This window comes from Marmota flaviventris, chromosome 2 (assembly GCF_047511675.1).
Source record: "Marmota flaviventris isolate mMarFla1 chromosome 2, mMarFla1.hap1, whole genome shotgun sequence".
Classification (NCBI taxonomy): domain Eukaryota; kingdom Metazoa; phylum Chordata; class Mammalia; order Rodentia; family Sciuridae; genus Marmota; species Marmota flaviventris.
Window position 1 is genome coordinate 36,712,246 of NC_092499.1, and position 19,063 is coordinate 36,731,308.

The following is a 19,063-nucleotide window of genomic DNA, read 5'->3' on the forward strand; positions in this document are numbered from 1 at the left end:
CTCTCCTTGGGTGCCTGCTCCTCATGCTGACTCTTCCCTTCAACATATCTGGTTTCACTTACAATACCCAAGAAAGAGTAGGTGCTCTGCAGTGACATCACAACTTGGCCATTATGATGTAATGAGGAGGCATCTGATTATGCTCCAGCTGGTGCTTCCCTATGAGGAACATTGTTGTCTCATTACCTTGTGAGTAACTGGATTCTTCCATCATTCAGGTGATGTGGGAGTCAATCCTGTTAGAACTTGATCTTTTGTGCAAGTACTTTGATATTTATTTTTATCATTCCATTATGGGTCAGACAGAGGTTCTTGCTTTTCTACATATTTCTCATCCTTTATTTTTGGGTTGCCCTTGATAAGCAAAGGGATTTAATCTCCCCTTTCAATATTTAAGGAGCAGAATACAACACAGATGGCTTCTTAAGGAAGAAGATCCCCAACTCAATAGGAAATAGGGCTTTTCCCAATCTGTTCCCTTTAAACGCACCAGCAGCTGGTGCTGGGTGTCAGCTAGGCCCTGGTGACTTTCTCACCATGCCAAATGGTGGTGGGATCCTGTTGGGCTATCTTATACCAGGGCTGCCCAACTCCTCCATATCTCCTTCCCATACAACTTATACAGAGCCTATTCTCCAGCAGAATAGGAATAGGAATTTTAAGAAATGAAATGACTTTTAAGAAATGAAAGTAATTTGGAGGGGGTTTTCAGGGAGGGAATCTTGTTCTGAATCCCTTGCTATCTCAGTCCAAAACAAAAAATACTTCCAAGTACCTCATATTTTATTTTCAGATTTCAACTTTATTTCAAATATGAAGTTTTGTACCCAGAAGGAATGGCAACTGCATGAGGAATTTGAACTGAGGCACAATACTACTGGAATGGGTTTGGGGGAAACTCTGAGAGGACCTGGTGAGAACATTAGTTTTGGGGGGATTTGCATAGCAAATTTTCATTCTTTCCCTGGGTTTGCTATTCAATAGGTGGACTATTCAGTCTCAAGGTCAGTGCTCTTTGGCAGTATCTCCAAAAGAATTCCCAAAGTTGGGAAACAATCCTTTGTTTTTCTTTATGCTTGGAAGAGGAAGGGAATGGAAACCAGTAGGAAAAAAAATAAAACATTATTATCTCTTATGAAAAATCTTGGGGCTGTTCCTCAGTCAGGGTGTGTGTGTGTATGTATGTGTGTGTGTGTGTGTATACACACACACATATACATATACATACGTATTATTTTTTGAGACAGGGTTTCACTAAGTAGCTTAGGGCCTTCTCAGTTGTTGAGACTGGTTTTGAACTTGTGATCCTCCTGCCTCAGCATTCCGAGCTGCTAGGATGTGTACCACCACACCTAACTCAGCCTGGTAATATAATATAGTCAGGAAGCTGAGTTAAGCCCATTTTCAGTCACACAAATTATCTGATCCTGATGAGGTTAGTTCTCATCTCTGGACCTGTGTGCTCCTCTGTAAAGAAGCCTCAACCTAATGGTTTCTAAGATAAGCCTTTCAGGTCTCTGATGTTATAACCTGTATTAACAAGATCCAAAGGAACTCCAGAGAAACACAGGAGTTAGAAGCAAGGAAATGTGGGAATTAGACTTTTACAACTCTATGAAAAAAGTTGATCAGATAGGGCTTATTATGTAGAGAAGTGATGAACTACAATCATAAAGAGAAACAAAGGAACAGAAGAAGGCTATAGGACAAGTGTAGGACAATTTCTGAGTTCTGGATAAGAAAAGAGACACAGTGTTCCTTCCTAGAGGGTTGTTTAAGGATCAACTCCCTGACTTCTCTTGTGGCTCTTCCTAGTTCATGACTACCATGTTATATTCCAAATTGTTCCTATTCATAAACCATCAGTTTTTAGAGTCTTCACCATAATTGCTTAATGCATAACATATAATAGGGCCCCTGCCCCATGAAAGATTCAGTCAAACTTTCCCATGTCACTAGCTAGGAAAAGTCACAGGTTGCAGCAGTCTAGGTGTACCCTTCTGTGCTTACCCTCCTGTGTAAGAAATATGGATGGGACTTGATGGAAAGGGGATATGGCCTAATATTGGTAGCTCAACCCAAGGTGAGGAAAAGCCAGGCTACAGGGACATATCCTGGAGCAGTAGTACATACCAAAAGCATCTGGGTAGGAAATCTCTTCAGACAATCTCAAAAGGACCAGGCATACAAAAGTCTCTCAAGGTATTTGTTTCTTCCCTATTTTACAAGGCTTGGTGATACTGTTAGTTGTTTAAGTCCACATTTAAAATATGAAGCACCCATTATGCATGTGTGCAAGGAGGCTCAGCCCAGGCCCCCATCTTGGGGCAACAATGGGGAAAACTGTCAGCTTACTCCCAAGCCCTGCAACAGTTTAATATGGGAAGAACTGGAAGATTCTCATTATTCTTTTTTTTTTCGTTGTGGTGCTGGGGATTGAACCCAGGGCCTTGGTGCATGTGAGGCAAGCACTCTACCGACTGAGTTATATCTCCAGCTCCAGATTCACATGTTATTCTATAAAGCTGAGAACAGGACTATGACTGAGCCACTAATTCTTTCAGAGAAAGAGCTCAGGGGATTAGGATTATCCCTAGTTCCTTTTCTCTGATCAGAGTTGGCATTTTATCCACTTAGTAATACTAGAGATCCCAGTGAGCCCAGGCCCACACCCTAGCTAAGGACCTTTCTAATGGAAACACCAGGGAATTGACCTTCAAGGATAGTGGGAAAGGAGAGGTGGTGGCACATTAACAAGTATGGAGGATTGGCGACAGCCAATGTACAAGAGAATCCCAATGTACAGAAAGGCTGGAGTATGAACAGGTTTCCAACTTTTCTAGCACACAGATGGATGGGCCCTTGTTGATCCTGCAGATCTGGCATAGGAGATAGCAGCAAATTCCTGGGAGGAACAGATGAAGCCTAGGGCTCTTAATATCTTCTCCAAGTCAGTTCAGGGAAATGGGAAGATGGGAAAGCAGAGCACAATCAGGAATTATGCTTTTTTCTTATTAAGAGATGACATAGCAATATTTTTAATTTTGTAATTTTTAAAGAATAAGAATCTAGGGAACGGGTTGTGGCTCAGTGGTAGAGCACTTGCCTAGCATGCATGAGGCACTGGGTTCATCCCCAGCACCACATAAAAACTACAACTAAAAAAAAAATAAGAATGCAATATCATGGTTATGCACATGGGCTCTGCAGATTTCTTGGGTTCACAATTCATGTACTAGCTGTCTGTTTTTTTGGTTTTTTTGTTTGTACTAGGGATTGAATCCAGGAGCACTTTACCACTGATCTATATCCCCTGTCCTTTTTATTTTAAAACAGGGTCTCATTAAATTTCAGAGGCTAGCCTTGAATGTGCAATCCTCCTGTTTCAGCCTCCTGAGTCACTGGGATTATGGAGTGTGCCACTGCACCCTGCATAGCTGTGAGATCTTGAACAAGACTAGAGTTTCTCCAGGGCTTATCTTTAATAGAAGAGGAATAATGATACTGATACTCAGGATTATTTTGAGCATGCACATAAAACAGATTTTAGCAGATAAATGTTAAGAAAATGGGCTATTACTACTATTAATATGATATAACGGTAACACATACAAGTCAGGCAAGACATTATTAGAAAATGAACCTCAACCCAGACTTCCTGGGTTCTCACTGATGACTAAACCGTGCATTGCTTGGTGACTTCCAGTAATTTCTTTCTTCACTTTGCTGGAACTCTGACCTGAGGTTGACCTACAAGATACATGAAATTCTTTTTTTCCCCACAAGATTATGATGATTTGCTTGAGTAAAGATCCAGAGTTCCTTTCTTGCCTCAAAGGATTAAGGCTGTGAACAGTAAAAGCATTTAAACAAATCCCATATTTTATTCTGAATACATGTGTGGGCACATGTACATGCCCCCTTCACTCAGAGTCACAGAATAAGGGGAGACAGAAGTTTTTGAAAAATTAGTAATGAAAAAGGATGTGGGAAGCTGGTTACCTTAAAGCTCCTTGTTCATCTGTAACAACAGGAACTGCTTCTTTCCCCTTTTCTCCCTTTAGAAGACTGTCAAGAAGGAGCCTGAGGGAGGAAGGTGGATCAACCATGGTCTTGGAGAAAAGGAAGTAGACTCTCTACCCCTTCTGGAGGAAGAAGGAATAGCAGAGATCAACTAAGAATGAAGAGGGAAAGGGAGAAAATATAGGTAAATGACCTAGAATAAAAGTAAATACCTTACATGTTCAAAGGAAAAAAAAAGTGATGAAAAGGGAGAGGAACAAGAAAAAAAGCAAAAAGCAAAGAGGTTAGGTATAGGGTAAGAGGAAAGGAAACTAAGCAACCAGGAAAGAAATAACTCCCATGTTAAGGTTAACCAAGAGAGACATGAATGGGAATGGGTAGAAGAGTCAGCTTTCCCATTTCACTGGCTCAGAATATGGATAAGACTGCCATTTTCTGGTGTCATTTGTCAAGTTGCTCTCATTCTTGATGTTTTCCATTCTTTATTCTCAAGAGAGATCCTGGCATTGTTTCCTTTCATTTGGGGGCTCTCAATCATATTCCCAACTCAGATATACCTCCCCAAAGCTGTCTCAGATCATCCAGGCTGGAAATCTCTGGAGGCAAGAGCAAAAAGCAAGGGGCAGTAGATGTGCCATGGTTGGGAAGACGCTACCGGGTGATTGTGGAATACTTTCTGGGTTCTGAAACATTCTTGCCCAAAACTGGAGGACCCCTCCTCAGCCACAACCATAAGCTCAGGGTTTGTCTCCTGAACTATAGTAAAAGGTTGAAAAATGTGGCTTCTAATCTACACTATACAATGCAGATGATAAAATGTCAAACAAAATGGAGCTGTAAAAGAACTACATAAACCAAATCCAATTTCCCAAGAAGCAAAGTGGGGCCCAAAGAAGTACAACTTGCTTAAAGTTGTACAGCCAGTCAGTGACTTCTTTTTCTTCTAAACCAGAAGCAACAAATCAGAATAGTGATTTTTTGATTCACTATTCCTTGACAACAGTCCATAAAGTGCTTAGAGGTTATTAAAAGGTACCCAGAAATATAAGGCTGACATTTTTCTGGAAGCCCCTGAGTAAATCAACACCTTAGGTGCCCCATTATTGGGCTACAAGGACAGGCTGGGGTTGCTTTTGCCTCGATTATAATCCGGAACTTGCCTGGAGGACGGAGAAAATAGTTCTACCTGTCATCATTCCCCAGCCAATACATGAAAATTTTAGGGAGGAACTGTCGGGTGATAAGGGAATCCTGTCATGCCAGGGTCCAGAAGGAGCAATGGCCAAGTTCCTAGGATTAAGCAAGGCAATTATAGCTGAGATAAAACTAGGATGGGCAAACTGAGGGACCTGAGGTGGCAAAGGCCAAAAAACGGAAATAAACCAGCAATCCGTTGACTTCAAATGGGATGGATTATTTCACACGTCACACCTCCTCAATCCATAATGCCTCCTCAAACCCAAAGACTTTCCTAACATTTGACTGCCTAGGCCTGCAACTCACTCTCTCCCAGTGACCATTCAGCAAAGAGGCTACCATCATCCCCCTTCTTTAGCTTTCTTCTAATCCCTCTGGTTTCCTTTCTCCCTTGCCTTGGGTTCTTTTCACTCACATCCAGCCAGCATTTTCCACCTCGAGTTCCCCAAACCTTGTTGATTTCTCCCACCTTCCTCGCCCTCCCCCACCTGACTGGGACCTCTCCCGGTCAATCTAAGTTTCTCCCACTCCTCCCACCACATTGGTTTTCCCCTGCCCCCCAGGTGCCTTAGTTTTTTTCTGCCACGGGCTGCGGAAGTCTTGTCTTAGATAAAGTGGATCCAGCCCTGGGGCTCCGGGGCTCCGGCACTGCCCGGATGCTCGGGCCCACGCAGAGCATAGTCACGGCCGCCGTTGTTGTCCCAGAACTCGCGACCGGTCACACGGTAGCGTAGGGCGAAGAGCAGGGCGCCCCCAATGGGCGGCGCTGGAAGACGGAAGGCGAAACGATCTGCTCGCGGAGGGGGCGGGGCCGGGCCGGCGTAAGCGGCGAGCGCTTCGCGCTGGCTTCTCCAGCCGTCGGCGCTCCAGCGCACGCTAACGCGCTTCTCGTAGGCCAGGTCCAGCACGCGCGCGCTCCCAGCCACGCCCAGTGGGCCCGCCTCAGCGCGCTCCAAGCAGATGCGCTGCGCCTGTAAGCGGGCGGCGAAGCCGGGCTCGCTGGCCGGCTCTAGGGCTGCGCGCGCCTCCTGTGGGAGTGGAAAAAAAGGACAGGGAGGAGGGAGCACGGGGCGGGGAGTGGGAAGAGAAGGAGGCGGGGTCAGAGCGGGACACTGGACCAATCAGAGGCCGACGCGACGTCCGGGACAGCAGAGTGGGGCCCAGCTGAAGAGTGGCCTAGAGTCCTAAGCGAATGGACCTCAAAAGGGCTAAACAGGCGCAAGCCTATGGTTGGGGATGGGTGTGTTCCTTGGCAAATCCACTCTCGTACGACCGCCGCGGCCGATAGGGACAGGTCCCGGGGAGTGGGGACGTGCCCCGGCCGCCTACCTGGAGGCTTCGGGAGCGCGGCTGACAAGGCGCGAAGTGGCGGAGGGCGTCTCTTTGCAGCTGGATCTGCACGTGGCGGGGTACCCGGGGCAGCTCTCCGGGGCGGAAGCGGCGCACCGCGGCCAGCTCCAGCCCCAGCGCGTCAGCGAAACGCACTCTCTTGCGGGTGTCCGGGCTTCGGCTGCGGGGTGCCCGGGCCCCGCCGCCTCCGGCGGGTGCGGAACGGGCCCGGCGACCCCGACTCGGAGCGTGAGCGCGGGATCGGGCCCCCAGACGCGTCCCGCCCTCGGCTGGCTCCTCCTCCGGCTCCTCCTCGAGGCTGGGCCGCTGGCTGCGGTAGTAGGCACGCTCGGTCAGCGCAGCTATAAAGCTGAGGTTGCGGGGTATGTCGGTGCGGGGGGGCCGCTCGCCGGACATGTTATCTCCCGCACCAGCGGGGCTGGTCTGCAGCACCCCGGGGCTGCCTTCCCTTCCTTTTGCCCGCTTGCCCTGCGTCCTCACAGAAGTCACCTGGGCCCACTTCAGATTCCCCTAGCCGTTGCGTACTCTCCTTGCTGTCACCTCCGGGATCCTCCACCTCCCGTTGCTCTGCATGGTCTCCGTAACCACCTTTCCCTCTCTCTGACCGTCAGCTCCCAGGGTTTTGGACTGTCACATCCTTCCTCCTATGAGATGTGTGCTCTGAGCGTGCGCTCCACGACGCTCACCCTTGGGTTCTGCGGGCCTCAGTCCCGGACCCCGCCCCCGCCCCCAACCCTCTGACAGGTGGCTTGGTATCAGTCTTAACTGCTGCACCAGGGGGCGGGGACTCCATCCTTTTGATCCCAAGTGAAGCCACCAAGCCCCTTAAAAAAAAAATCCTCAACCTTTCTGGCACGGAAAGGGTTAATACAGGAACGAAAAGGTAACCTTTCATTATTTTGAAGGTTCAAAACACCCAGAGTGTGATTGTCTTCAGGTCTCACTTTTTTTTTTCTTTTGCCCAGGCGTGGGAGGGGGGGTGACAGTGGGTGCAAAGGAGGGAAAATCATGAACACTAGATAGAATTTCAAATAGAGGGTATGACATTGCACTCAAAAGGATTGGTGGTTGACCCAGTGGAAAGAGGCTGGAACTGAGCAGTGGGAAAAACCTACAGCCTAGTCCCAGGTCTGGGACTGTTTAGCTTTGTGACCTTGAGCAAGACACAACTTCTCTGAACCTCTGTTTTCTCACCTCTGAAAAAATGGGTTAAAATTCTGATTTTCTAAAATTTGTTTTGATACTAGGGTTTCAACCTAGTATCGAGCCATTCCCCCCAGCACTTATTTTTAATTTTGAGACAGAGTCTCATTAAGTTTCTGAGGGCCTTACTAAATTACTGAGGCTGGTCTCAAACTTATGATCCTCCTGTCTCAGCTAAGTCACTAGGATTACAGGCTTACACCACCACACTTAGCTTAGAGTTCTGATCTCTAACCCAACTGTAAACTCTTTGAGGAAACACACTGTATGATTTATGATCAGTTTAGCACATGGTAAGTCATCAAAGTATTAAATGAGTGAGCACAGAATAACTCTTGGAGCTGGGACTGTAGGGTTCTAGTTCCAGTGGGAGCTCACTGGACTGAAGGTTGTAGGATTGGCTTTTTCTCCTTTTATTCTCCCCTATGTTAGTGAAAAAAAAACATGTGAAGTATATTTATTTTTTTTTCTAACTTCCCTACTGATCTTATGTAGCACGATGTGCTATGTACTGTTTTGAGAGTTTTACAAATATTAACTTACAAAATACAATCATCATAGGAATAGGGAGTACTATTAGGCCTATTTTACAGGTAAGTTTATCAAGGGAGAAAAGGGTTAGGACCCTTCCCCAAGGACACAGAGTTAATAATTGGGGATCTGGAATTGGAACCTCAGCAGTCCATTTCTAGAATTCACTTTCTTTCCATTTTGTTATACAAAATTGAAACATTTAATGATAATGTTAACATCTTTAGAATATTAAAATAGGAAATGTTAGAGTGGAAATAAAATATCTAAATTTAGAACAGCAGGTAGTTTGAAAAATTACAACCCCTAGGTTGGAAATAAACAGTGATACATGCTATCTTACTATCTACAATTCATGCCTGTTGCATTTTCACACCAGTATCATCCATAGTAATGCTATTTAGTCAGAACTTGTTTTTAAAACCATATTGAGTTTTATGTTCTTATTTTACACATACATATTAAATCTATGAACATATTTTCTTCATATCTTATGATGTAAAATAATCATATGCTAATTAAGGTTACAGTCAAGCAGTATAAAAGGATTTTCCTTGCTTTGGTAAAACAATGTGTCATTGAAGTAAAATAGATGAAGGTCAGCCTTTGTGACCTCAGGTTTTTCTGGCAAAGGCTTTGTTGCTTTGTGCTATACCTTGGCTCTGCAGTGTTGATCTGAGAAGATACTTGAGATACATAGCTTTGGACCGGGTATAAGTTATAGCTCTGTTTTGCTGGTAGCTCAGACTGACACTGAATCTTTATTCCAAATCAAATATCTTTTTCCTTCTTTCCTTTCTTTCTTTGTGTGTGTTGTACTGTGGACTGAATCCAGAACCTTGTACTAGTAGGCAAGTGCTCTATCATTGAGCTTATATCCCCAGACCTTTTTATTTTATTTTAAGACAGGTTCTCTCTGAGTTGCCAAGGCTGATCTCCAACTTGTGAGATCTCCTGCCTCCTACTCCCAAGTGGATAGGATTACAGGCATGCATCACTGTGTCCTGCTCAGTTTTTCTTTCTTATGCAGCTACTGCAGCAGTCTTCAAATGTCTGGCTGGGACTATTCAATAATTGGCCAGAGGTGTCAATTGATTCATTCAGTCAACGTTTACTGGAGGCCTATTTGGCCACAAGGACACAAAAGTGAATAAACGTCAGTAGTTCTAGCTCTTGAGGCTTATAAATAAAAAAGGCAAATATATTTGGACACTTAAGACATTTACTTGAAATTAAAAACTTGTGATTTATCACAAGTAATTGTCTTAGAAGAAACCAGGATTGCAAATAGAGGACTTAACTAGGTTAGCCTGAAAAGAAGTGGGCAGTCTTCCTGGTGGCAGCTAGAAGAATCAGCTCAAGAGCAAAGAAGAAAGGAGCATGGTTGAAAGAGAAAGCTATAAAGAAGTGGATTTGGTTGTACATTCAGAATGGAATAGAGAATTAAGTGTGGTACCAGCCATGGTAGTGCATACCACTAATCCTAGCTATTTGAGTAGTTGAAGCAGAAGGACTGCAAGCTTGAGGCCAGCCTCCACAAAAGGAAAAACAAAGAGAATTGAGTGTGGTCTTGTAAATAGTGTGGATTCTGTCAGAATAACATTGACTACTTGAAAGGGAAGAGATGATCTTGAGGTCAGACAGATTTAGGTTAAGTGGCAGTTTCTTTCCTTATTAGTATATGGCTTTGGGCAAATTACTCAACCTTTCCAAGCTTCAATTTCCTCATCTGTAGAAAGGATAAAATAGCATAAGGGTTGATGTGAGGATAATTTTTATTTTATTTATTTATTTATTTTTTGTGCTACTGGGCATTGAACCTAGAGCCTACAAGCAGTGTACCATAGAGCTATATCTCCAACTTTTTTTTTTTTTTTTTTTAATTTTGAGACAGGATCTCACTTAAATTGCCCAGGTTTTCCCTTGAAATTGCAGTCTTCCTGCCTTAGCCTCCCAAGTAGCTGGGATCACAAGCATGTATCACAGCACCTGATTAGAATAAACTATTACACATATAAAGAAAGCACTGAGCACCTGGTAAGCCCTTACAATATGTTAGTTACTATTATTGTTATACAGAGGACTTTGCTTCTTTCTTGACCGTAAGAACAGGTGAGAGCATCAAGGATTGGATTGGAGGTAGATGCAAAGGGTGTGGATTCTGTCAGAATAAATGGAAAAGAACCAAAGGAAAGTAGAATTGGACTGCCACTTTCTGGCCTTTGGCTGGGGCTCTCTCCAAATGGAGTTGTGGAATTGTCAACTCCAAGAGCCCTGGGTGGCCTTGGAGTCGAAAGCTTGTGAGCACCCTCATGTAGATCTTTTGTGGTGAAACTGCTTCATGTCTTGTGAACTGCCCTTTATAAATGTATTGCCATTTATAAATAATATACATATATGTAATCTAGAAAGATAAACATTAACCTTATCATTGGCAACCTACAGTGAGGGAGGTGGAATTGGACAGGTACATGTGTGTGTGTATAGCTGAGTACTTGTATTTGATTACTCTCTATCTCTCTATTGTTTGATTTTTTTTTTCCCCATGAGAATGGGTTCATGTGCTGGATAAAAAAAAAAAAAAAAAAAAGATTAAAAGGAAATCAATCTGATAACAAAAGAAGATGAAGAAAAGTACCTTTAGAAACTGCTTGGAATTTAAGTCCTGCCTGCCTGATGCCTGATTAAAGCCTCAGCCCTGGAAGAGACCACCAGATTAAAGGCCCTGGGGAAAAAGGGATTGGAAAGTTTTGGTATCCTTGTGGTATTTGCTAGTCCCATAAGGGCAAGGCACCTGGCAGGAAGTTTCCAGTATAATGGGAACTGCTCCTCTTTTTAAGGCATACAATCCAGGGCTAGAACAATTCAACAAGTGCATGGAATATCAGAGACCTTCTAGAAATGCTGAATTTGTACCACGATGTTCTGAGGTCCAGGGTATTTCTCTGGGCAGTCTCAAGGCTTAGCAGCTCAGCTCAGTCCAGCCCATGGTGTCTCTGCCTTCAATGGCCCTCTCTTTCAGAGTTGTGGCCTTCCCAGGCCTGTGTGCGGCCCCGCCCCTCTCTCTGGACGCATCTCTGGGCCCCATCATCACCCGGCGCCAGGCCCTCCCTCCTGCCCCCCCCTTCTCCTCCCTCCTTCCTTCCCTCCCTTCCTCCCTCTCTCCTTCCCTCCCAGCTCCTGCACCAGGAAACAGCCCGGATCCCAGCAGCGGCCTGACCCGTGAGATCCCTAACCTGGCAGGCGGGCGGGGTTGGAGACCAGTTGAAGGTGGGGGTAAGGTAGGAGCTGAGCCTTTGGGCTGCACTGGGGGGAGCCGAGAGTAGAGATGGTGCCGGCAGGAAGCCCTTGGCCCTGGGTTTCCCGGGAGGACAGTCATTAAACATGGATTCAGCCACACAGCTGGTAGAGCGTTGGGGGCAGGGACCAGGTTCCAGGAGCTGCAACCCCAGCCCTTCTTAGGCCAGATCCTGATCCCTGGCCTTCCCTGCATATTTCTGATCTCTCTCACCCTTTTTCAGGGCTCCACGCTGGCCGGGAGGATGAAAGGCCCCAGCTGGGGGCTCCTTGCCACCAGCGCTGGGTCCTAAGAGCTGCCATCCAGGCTGGGTGAGTGTCCCCTGCCTTTCTCTGTCCCAGCACTCTTTGGCTTCTCCCATATTTTTTCAGCCCTTATCTCCTCCCATCTTGTGCCTCTGCCAACATCTTCACATCTTGATTCTGGGTAGGTTTAAGCCCCTTCCTGTAGCCAAAAAGGTGTATACTATGGTGGGGGTGGGAGGGAGCTGTTGAGATGTTATAGAGCTGGTGTTATCTTATGCAAAGAATCTATTCTAAAAATAAAATTTCCTTGTTTTACATTTAATTTGGCATATAACAAATTCAGTGCCCAGCCCCTAATGCCCTGGCCCTATGACATAATTTAAATCCCTTGTTTCTTGCTCTTTGGTGCCCAGGGGTCTCTGATCATACCTCCTCCCCCACCTCATCTTACTGAGTTGGACAAACCAAAAACACCCCTTCTGGGCCTCTCTATATTTCATGTATTCATGCCAGTCTTTCATCCTTGCCCCTTACAGCCGCCCGGATGGCGACCCCAGCCTCGGCCCCAGACACACGGGCTCTGGTGGCCGACTTTGTAGGCTATAAGCTGAGGCAGAAGGGTTATGTCTGTGGAGCTGGCCCTGGGGAGGGCCCAGCAGCTGATCCACTGCACCAAGCCATGCGGGCAGCTGGAGATGAGTTCGAGACCCGCTTCCGGCGCACCTTCTCTGATCTGGCAGCTCAGCTGCATGTGACCCCGGGTTCAGCTCAGCAACGCTTCACCCAGGTCTCTGACGAACTTTTCCAAGGGGGTCCCAACTGGGGTCGTCTTGTGGCCTTCTTTGTCTTTGGGGCTGCCCTGTGTGCTGAGAGTGTCAACAAAGAGATGGAGCCACTGGTGGGACAAGTGCAGGAGTGGATGGTGGCCTACCTGGAGACGCGGCTGGCTGACTGGATCCACAGCAGTGGGGGCTGGGTAAGAAGTTTCTCAAATGCTGCTCTGCACATCCCTCTGCAAAGCTGTTCTCCAGGGGGAATATGGGGGCTCTGATTGGAGGCTGGGACAGCTGTGCTGGGAAGGAGGCATGGGGCTGAATTCTCCTATTTAGGTGGAGTCAGACTGAGGTTCCCTCACCGAGCATCACATTGGACTCTGTACTCCAGGGCTGCCATACAGTTATCACTGCATGGGCTTATGGTCCCAAGCAAAGGACAGAATACACAGTACCCAAGAAGTGCCTGCAGGGGAAGGTGTTACACCTGAGTATATGGCACGAGAGGTGGGGAGGATCAGGGATGGGTGGTGGTCAGGCAAGCCTTGGCAAAGGATGCCAGTTCTAAGCAGAATTTTTCATCAAGGAAAGGATGAGGCAGTGAGTGCAAGTGAGCCAGGCACTGGGGCAGAGGGGCTGCACATGGGGGGATCAGAGGGCTTGCAGTTGGTAGAGCTTTGGCTGGAGAGGAGCTGGGTATGGGATAGTGCTCGCAGTGGATGGAACTGGAACTCTTCCTCTCCTCTTCTCTCCACTCTTTCCTCTCCTGATATCCCTTTCTCCTTCTTTCTCTCCTACTTCCCTTCTCTCCCACAGGCGGAGTTCACAGCTCTATACGGGGACGGGGCCCTGGAGGAGGCACGGCGTCTGCGGGAGGGGAACTGGGCATCAGTGAGGACAGTGCTGACGGGGGCCGTGGCACTGGGGGCCCTGGTAACTGTAGGGGCCTTTTTTGCTAGCAAGTGAGAAAGTTCAGGGCCAGGTGGGGCTAGGTGTGGCTGGGGGCCAGGAGAGCAGGAACAGAGAACAAGAAGTGAAGTGAATGGTTGGGCATGGAACAGGGAAGGGGAGAGGTAGCATGTGAGGGAACCAAGTGTGCCAGGCAGGTGATTGGAAGAGTGAGCTACAGTTATTAAGGAGTTTTAGGAAAATCAGAGGACCAGGAGATGGAGTCATTCCAGGGTTTGGGGGGAGGTGGGAGGGATCATGCCTATAGGTATGGGCACATGAAACTACCCAGAGATGAATTTGCAGCGCTGAGGAAGGTGGACTTGCATAAGGAGTTGTGTCTCCCCTGGATAAGTGGGTTTTGGGGAACTAGAAGGCATATCCCTTTGGAATGGAAGCTTGGGGTTCTCAGGTGATTGGGAGAGGTGGCTGTGGCTGTGGGCTGCTTGGACACAAGTGTGCATGTGCACGGGTACTCGTGTGCATGCTGGGCTGTTTGTCTAATCTGGAGGTGGTTCAGATTCTTCAAGGAGAAAACATTCCCTTTTGCAGTGGCAAGAACAAGGGACAGTTCTCTGCCCCTCCTCCCAAACCCTCTTTTCCCTTCCCCTTGTCCAGATGCCTCAAGGCTGAAGGAGAAACACTGTATCCAGACGGAGGGCTCTGGCACTTCTCTGCAGAAAGTTGTTGGTAGGGCTTTGGAGAGAAAGCAATTCTGCAGCTGGCCTTGTTCCTTCATTACCCATTTTCCTGTGCATCATGAACTTCCTGCTGCCTCCTGGGCTCTGACAGAAGTGCAGGGCTCTGGAGCATGGGCAGGTGAAGGCTTCTTCAGTAGCTGGATATGCCTGCCACCCTCCCCTCCCACTGGGGCACAATGGTGCCTAATAGCTCTGGGACCTCTGTACCCAAACTGAAACTCTAAATTGGGGCTCAATTTTCCTTTTGAGGATGTAGACATAAATGCTGATCTAGAATATAGTCTGGGTCCCACACTGTTTCTCAGTGAGACTGTTGATTCCTTGAAAAGACCATTCTAGCTTGAGCCCTGTGGGGTGAGGGTGACAGGTACTCCATGACTGGGCCTATTCTGTGTTGTGGGCTTTGGTGCTGCTTTATCAGGGGCAGGTGTATGGGTTTGAGAGTACCTACCACGATCTGGAAGCATTTATATTTCATTGAAGCCACGCTGTTTGCATGGGTGTTGTTTGTCTGTACCTCAGAGTCTGAGGATGCTAACTTTAGAACTCACAGTCCTCTAGAACAGATTCAGGCTATAGCTTTTTCTTTTAAAGAAGAAATGATTCACTCCAGATGCATGTCCTGAGCCAGACCTCACTGCTGCACTTTCCAAGGTGCTAAAATTTGCTGCTCTCCAATGCTGACTTCATTCACAGTGCTCTAGAACCCTGCCCATAATCCTGAGCACTGATCAGTTTAGCTAGACATGGTTGACTCTTCTTGGAGATTTTTACTTGGTCCCAGAATATGGCAACATGGATGTGTTTGTTAGAAAGTGGGACCAAATTGGCCTCAGGTGTTTAGTCCAGACTTTTGCTTTTGAGAGAGGGCTGCACTTTTTAATGGTCTCTATGGGGGAGGTGGTAGACTGCATATGCCACTTGGTCTGTTGTGAGTATGCTGATATTAGAAACTCAGAGCTGGTCTATGGCAGGCAGTTGGGGTGGGGGGTCTGACTTGCTCAGGACTAACTAGGCCAGTGGTTTTCAAACTGCTTGGCAGAGCCCCAAAGTATCCTAGGGGTTGCCTCAGGAGTCCTTGGGGAGATGAAGGGGATGGGGGCTGAGCAGGCTGGGCAACTTGCCCTCAAACAGAACAGCTCCTCTTGTAGCTGTCTTACATATCGGGGTTCAGGGTAAGATTTTATTTGCATTAAGGGTTTTGCTGCTGAAAAATAAAAGTTGGAAAACCACTGACTAGACCATCAGCTCCAAATTGGAGCCTGTGCTCCCCAAGGTTTGGGGCAGACTCTTCACTCTACCCACTACCACAAGATACTTATCTGTGTTAGCATTCCTGGGGGGCTTTAGCAAACTGGGGCAGCAGGGACCATGATCAGGTTACCAAAGTGCCCCATTCTGAGGCCTTCACACCTGGGTGGAAGGAGAGGCTTTTTTATGAAAGGGTAAAGGGCTTGGTCTGGATTCCCAAAAGCAGAGCTTGGATGAGATCACAGTGGGCAGTTTTGACCTGTTTTGCCCTTCTTAGTTTGAGGAGCAGTGGAAACCCCAGAGACTCTTCTGTCAGGGAAAACTAGGGACTCTCTTCTAGAGCCATATAGTTCCTTGGGATTAGCTCTTGGCCAAGAAGGCTGAGTATGGCTCCCAGTTTTTAAATTCATTTATTTTTTTTTAATGAGGAAAATAAATGTAATGGCCATTTTTCAAAGATTAAATAGGTGGAGAGGGTGTTTCTTGCTCTCCAGAGCCCAAAGGGACAAATAGGGACTTTGCTTAGGCCAAGGAAGGACTGGAAGTAGGGCAACTGGGTCCTGCGATTATTAATCGTACTCCCCACTTATTGTAGGGCATACATACACTATTTTACTTTTTTAAAATCATAAAACGGCAGGAGAACAGATTTGGTTAGTTTAGAAGAAAAGAAAAAGCTCTATAAATATAAATATATATTCCTGTATTTTTATTTAATAATTTATAAATATCAAGTTCATTTGACTTTTATTTTTGTGTAATATGTAATGGTCGTATTAAAAAAATAAATAAAGCCCAGAAGTTTAATGAGAAGGACTGAACAGGGTTTTGTGACTTTATACTGTATAACTGGGGTCAGAACATTCCTCGATCCAATCATCTGTTCGTGATATTGCTAAGGGCAAGAATTAGAGTTATAGGGTTTTGGAAAACTGTTGAGATTAAAAAAAAAAAAAAAATCAGAGTTGTTCTACCATCTTCCTCACCCCACCCCTATTCTGGTCAAGTACCCAAAGCCAAGAACTCCATCTATCCCAACCCAAGCTTCAAGAGGGTGTAGGTATATGGTACTTTGGGACCGCCACAAACAAAAAATCAAAACAAAGAAAACCTCCCTAAAATCTTTATGCAAAATCAACTCCCCAGCTATTGTTTGGCCTCAAATCAGAAGTGTGTGATAATGATCCTTTCTCACTGATGCCTACTTCAGATTTAGAATATATCTATCAGAAATGGAGCTCCTGCTTTCTTGTCTAGTCCCCAGAGATATTTGGTTTCAGCCATTTCACTGCAAACTGCTAATTGGATGGAATCTCCAGGATTATTCAGTCCATTCCCCTCTGTACCTCTAGTTAGGACCACATCAGAATCATTTCTGACAGGAACCGTGATTTTAATTTTAAATTTCAAATGGAAATTTCTGATCTTTCTATATCCCAGTGCAATAAATTGATGTTTGGGTTTATGTGTTAAATTGTGAGAAATAATTGCTTAGAGGAATCTAGTATTGCCTTTCTACTCTCTCCCTATAGGAAAATCTACAAAAGAAGCTGTAGGAAAATCAGAGAGTAGCCTGGTGAATACACACTAAGAAAAAGGAAATTAGATATTCTTAATATCATCAGGTATGATAGCTAGTGCTTCTATCTGTGCTGCAGTGTGTTTTATATTTACCTAGTTCCAAATAATTTTGAAACATTTTAATATACAAAAGAAAAAACAAAGAGAAAATAAAATTATTTTTAAGTATGGGTAAAGGGAAAATTGAAATATTATAGTGAATTTAAGTAAAAGGAAAATTAATACACAGAAGAACATCCTATAAGTAGTATTCCCAAATACAAAAGCCAGGCTATGAATTTGGCTCTCAGCTTGGCAGCCAAAGCAAACTGAAAAATATAATGAGGTTCACATTCCTTTTAGGACTTAAAAACCAATCAGTAGGGCTGGGGTTGTGGCTCAAGTGGTAGAGTGCTCACCTAGCATGGGTGAGGTACTGGGTTCGATCCTCAGCACCACATAAAAATAAAATAAAGATATTGTATCCAACTTAAAAAAAAAAATCAGTTACTCAAGAAGAGCAAAAAGTTCTGTGATTTTTCCAAGAACACAATTGGTGATATGGTTGACACCATTCTTTATAATACCTAACAGCAAATATGATGTTGAATTCTATACCACTATTTCCTCTAGAAACACAAACAGGGATTTAGAAGGTCTATCAGGCTCATAACAGTTTAGCCACATATGCTGCTTTATGATGGTCTGATTTAGTTAGGGTTAAACTTCAGTCTATCCAAAGGACAGATGGACTGTGTTTCCTTCAGACAGTTCTCCATAAGTGCTATTTCTCCAAATGGCACTTCAGTTAAAGTCAAGCAACATTTAGTTATAATTTTTAGCAAATGGATTAACTGTAGATATTCTGTTATCACTTAATAGTAAGTAGGTCCTTTGAAAACTTAAAAGACTGCCTTAAATGTGAACATAGGTGAAATATATAAATATATTAACTTTTAAAACTCAACCAGAAAACATAATAGAGTGCTATGCAGTTGTTTTTTCATTCATCATTCATTCACACAGAGCAAATGTTTAAGCATCTTCTGTGTGGGAAGCACAGTTCTAGGCACTGAGGTAAAGTAAACAGACAGACTCAGATCTCTACCTGCATGTTGCTAACATTCTAGGGAAGGAATAAAAAATGAACAAAATTCCATAATATTTTAGAAGGTGATCAATTCTATAAAGAAAAATAATTGAAGGATGATGGAAATATGTTTGTAGATATTCTTACACTTTAATTAATAAAATTTCAATCTTAATAATTTTAATTTAGAAATTAAAATACTAGAGATTAAACCCAGAGGCACTTTACCATTGAGATACCTCCGTAATTCTTTTTATTTTTTATTTTGAAACAGAGTCTCACTAGGTTACCCAGTCTGTCCTCAAACTTGCAATCCTCTTGCCTCAGCCTCTGAATAGCTGGGATTATAGGTGTGTGCCACTGGGCCTAGCTAGATTTTAATTTTAAAGAGTGGTCAGACAAGCCCCTATTTTCTAAAGGGATAATTTTTAAGTAAAAACATGAAAAATAAAATTAGAGAAATATATTATTGAAATGGAAAGATGTTTCTGTATTTTATTGCATAAAAAAGAGTATCTGTGGACTGGGGTTGTGGTTCAATGGTAGAGCATTTGCCTAGCACGTGCAAGGTGTTGGGTTCGATCCTCATCACCACTTAAAAATAAATAAATAAATAAAGACTATCTGTTAGAAAATAACATCATATGATATGATCCTTTTTTTTTCTTCTTTTTTTTTTTTTTTTGTAGTGCTGGGGATTGAACCCAGGGCCTTGTGCATGCGAGGCAAGCACTCTACCAGCTGAGTTATATCCCTAGCCCACTGATCCCATTTTGGAAAAATATATGTGTATGTATGTGCCTCTTTGTATTTATAGTTTGAACATTTTAGGAAGAGTATATGTTAAGATATCAGTAGTGATTATCTTTGGGTGGCAGATTTTATGAGTGATT

At 44.8% G+C, this 19,063-nt stretch overlaps 2 protein-coding genes across 7 annotated transcripts; one reads left to right on the plus strand and one right to left on the minus strand.

Moving 5' to 3' along the window:
• On the minus strand, positions 1–7,264 carry Ppp1r3e (protein phosphatase 1 regulatory subunit 3E). Of its 3 annotated transcripts, none has more exons than XR_011706566.1 (3): positions 6,550–7,264; positions 4,003–6,248; positions 1–159 (listed from the first exon to the last, which is right to left on the minus strand). XR_011706566.1 is itself a non-coding variant. In XM_027920079.2 (2 exons), the coding sequence occupies exons 1-2, from the start codon at positions 6,964–6,966 to the stop codon at positions 5,826–5,828; spliced, it is 840 nt and encodes a 279-aa protein (XP_027775880.1). In that variant the 5' UTR covers positions 6,967–7,264; the 3' UTR covers positions 782–5,825. The 3 variants fall into 3 exon arrangements, 1 of the variants encoding a protein (XP_027775880.1); XR_003580422.2 differs by lacking the exon at positions 1–159 and adding an exon at positions 782–3,750; XM_027920079.2 differs by lacking the exon at positions 1–159 and having other exon boundaries at positions 782–6,248.
• Positions 7,265–7,551: 287 nt separating this feature from the next.
• On the plus strand, positions 7,552–16,336 carry Bcl2l2 (BCL2 like 2). 4 transcript variants are annotated; one of them, XM_071607762.1, is made up of 4 exons: positions 7,552–11,585; positions 11,826–11,913; positions 12,384–12,823; positions 13,437–16,336. In XM_071607762.1, exons 3-4 carry the CDS (start codon positions 12,392–12,394, stop codon positions 13,584–13,586), a joined length of 582 nt encoding a protein of 193 aa, XP_071463863.1. In that variant the 5' UTR covers positions 7,552–11,585; positions 11,826–11,913; positions 12,384–12,391; the 3' UTR covers positions 13,587–16,336. The 4 variants fall into 4 exon arrangements, with proteins under 4 accessions (XP_071463863.1, XP_071463864.1, XP_071463865.1 ...); XM_071607763.1 differs by having other exon boundaries at positions 7,552–11,580; XM_071607764.1 differs by having other exon boundaries at positions 7,552–11,574.
• The last annotated feature ends 2,727 nt before the right edge of the window (positions 16,337–19,063 follow it).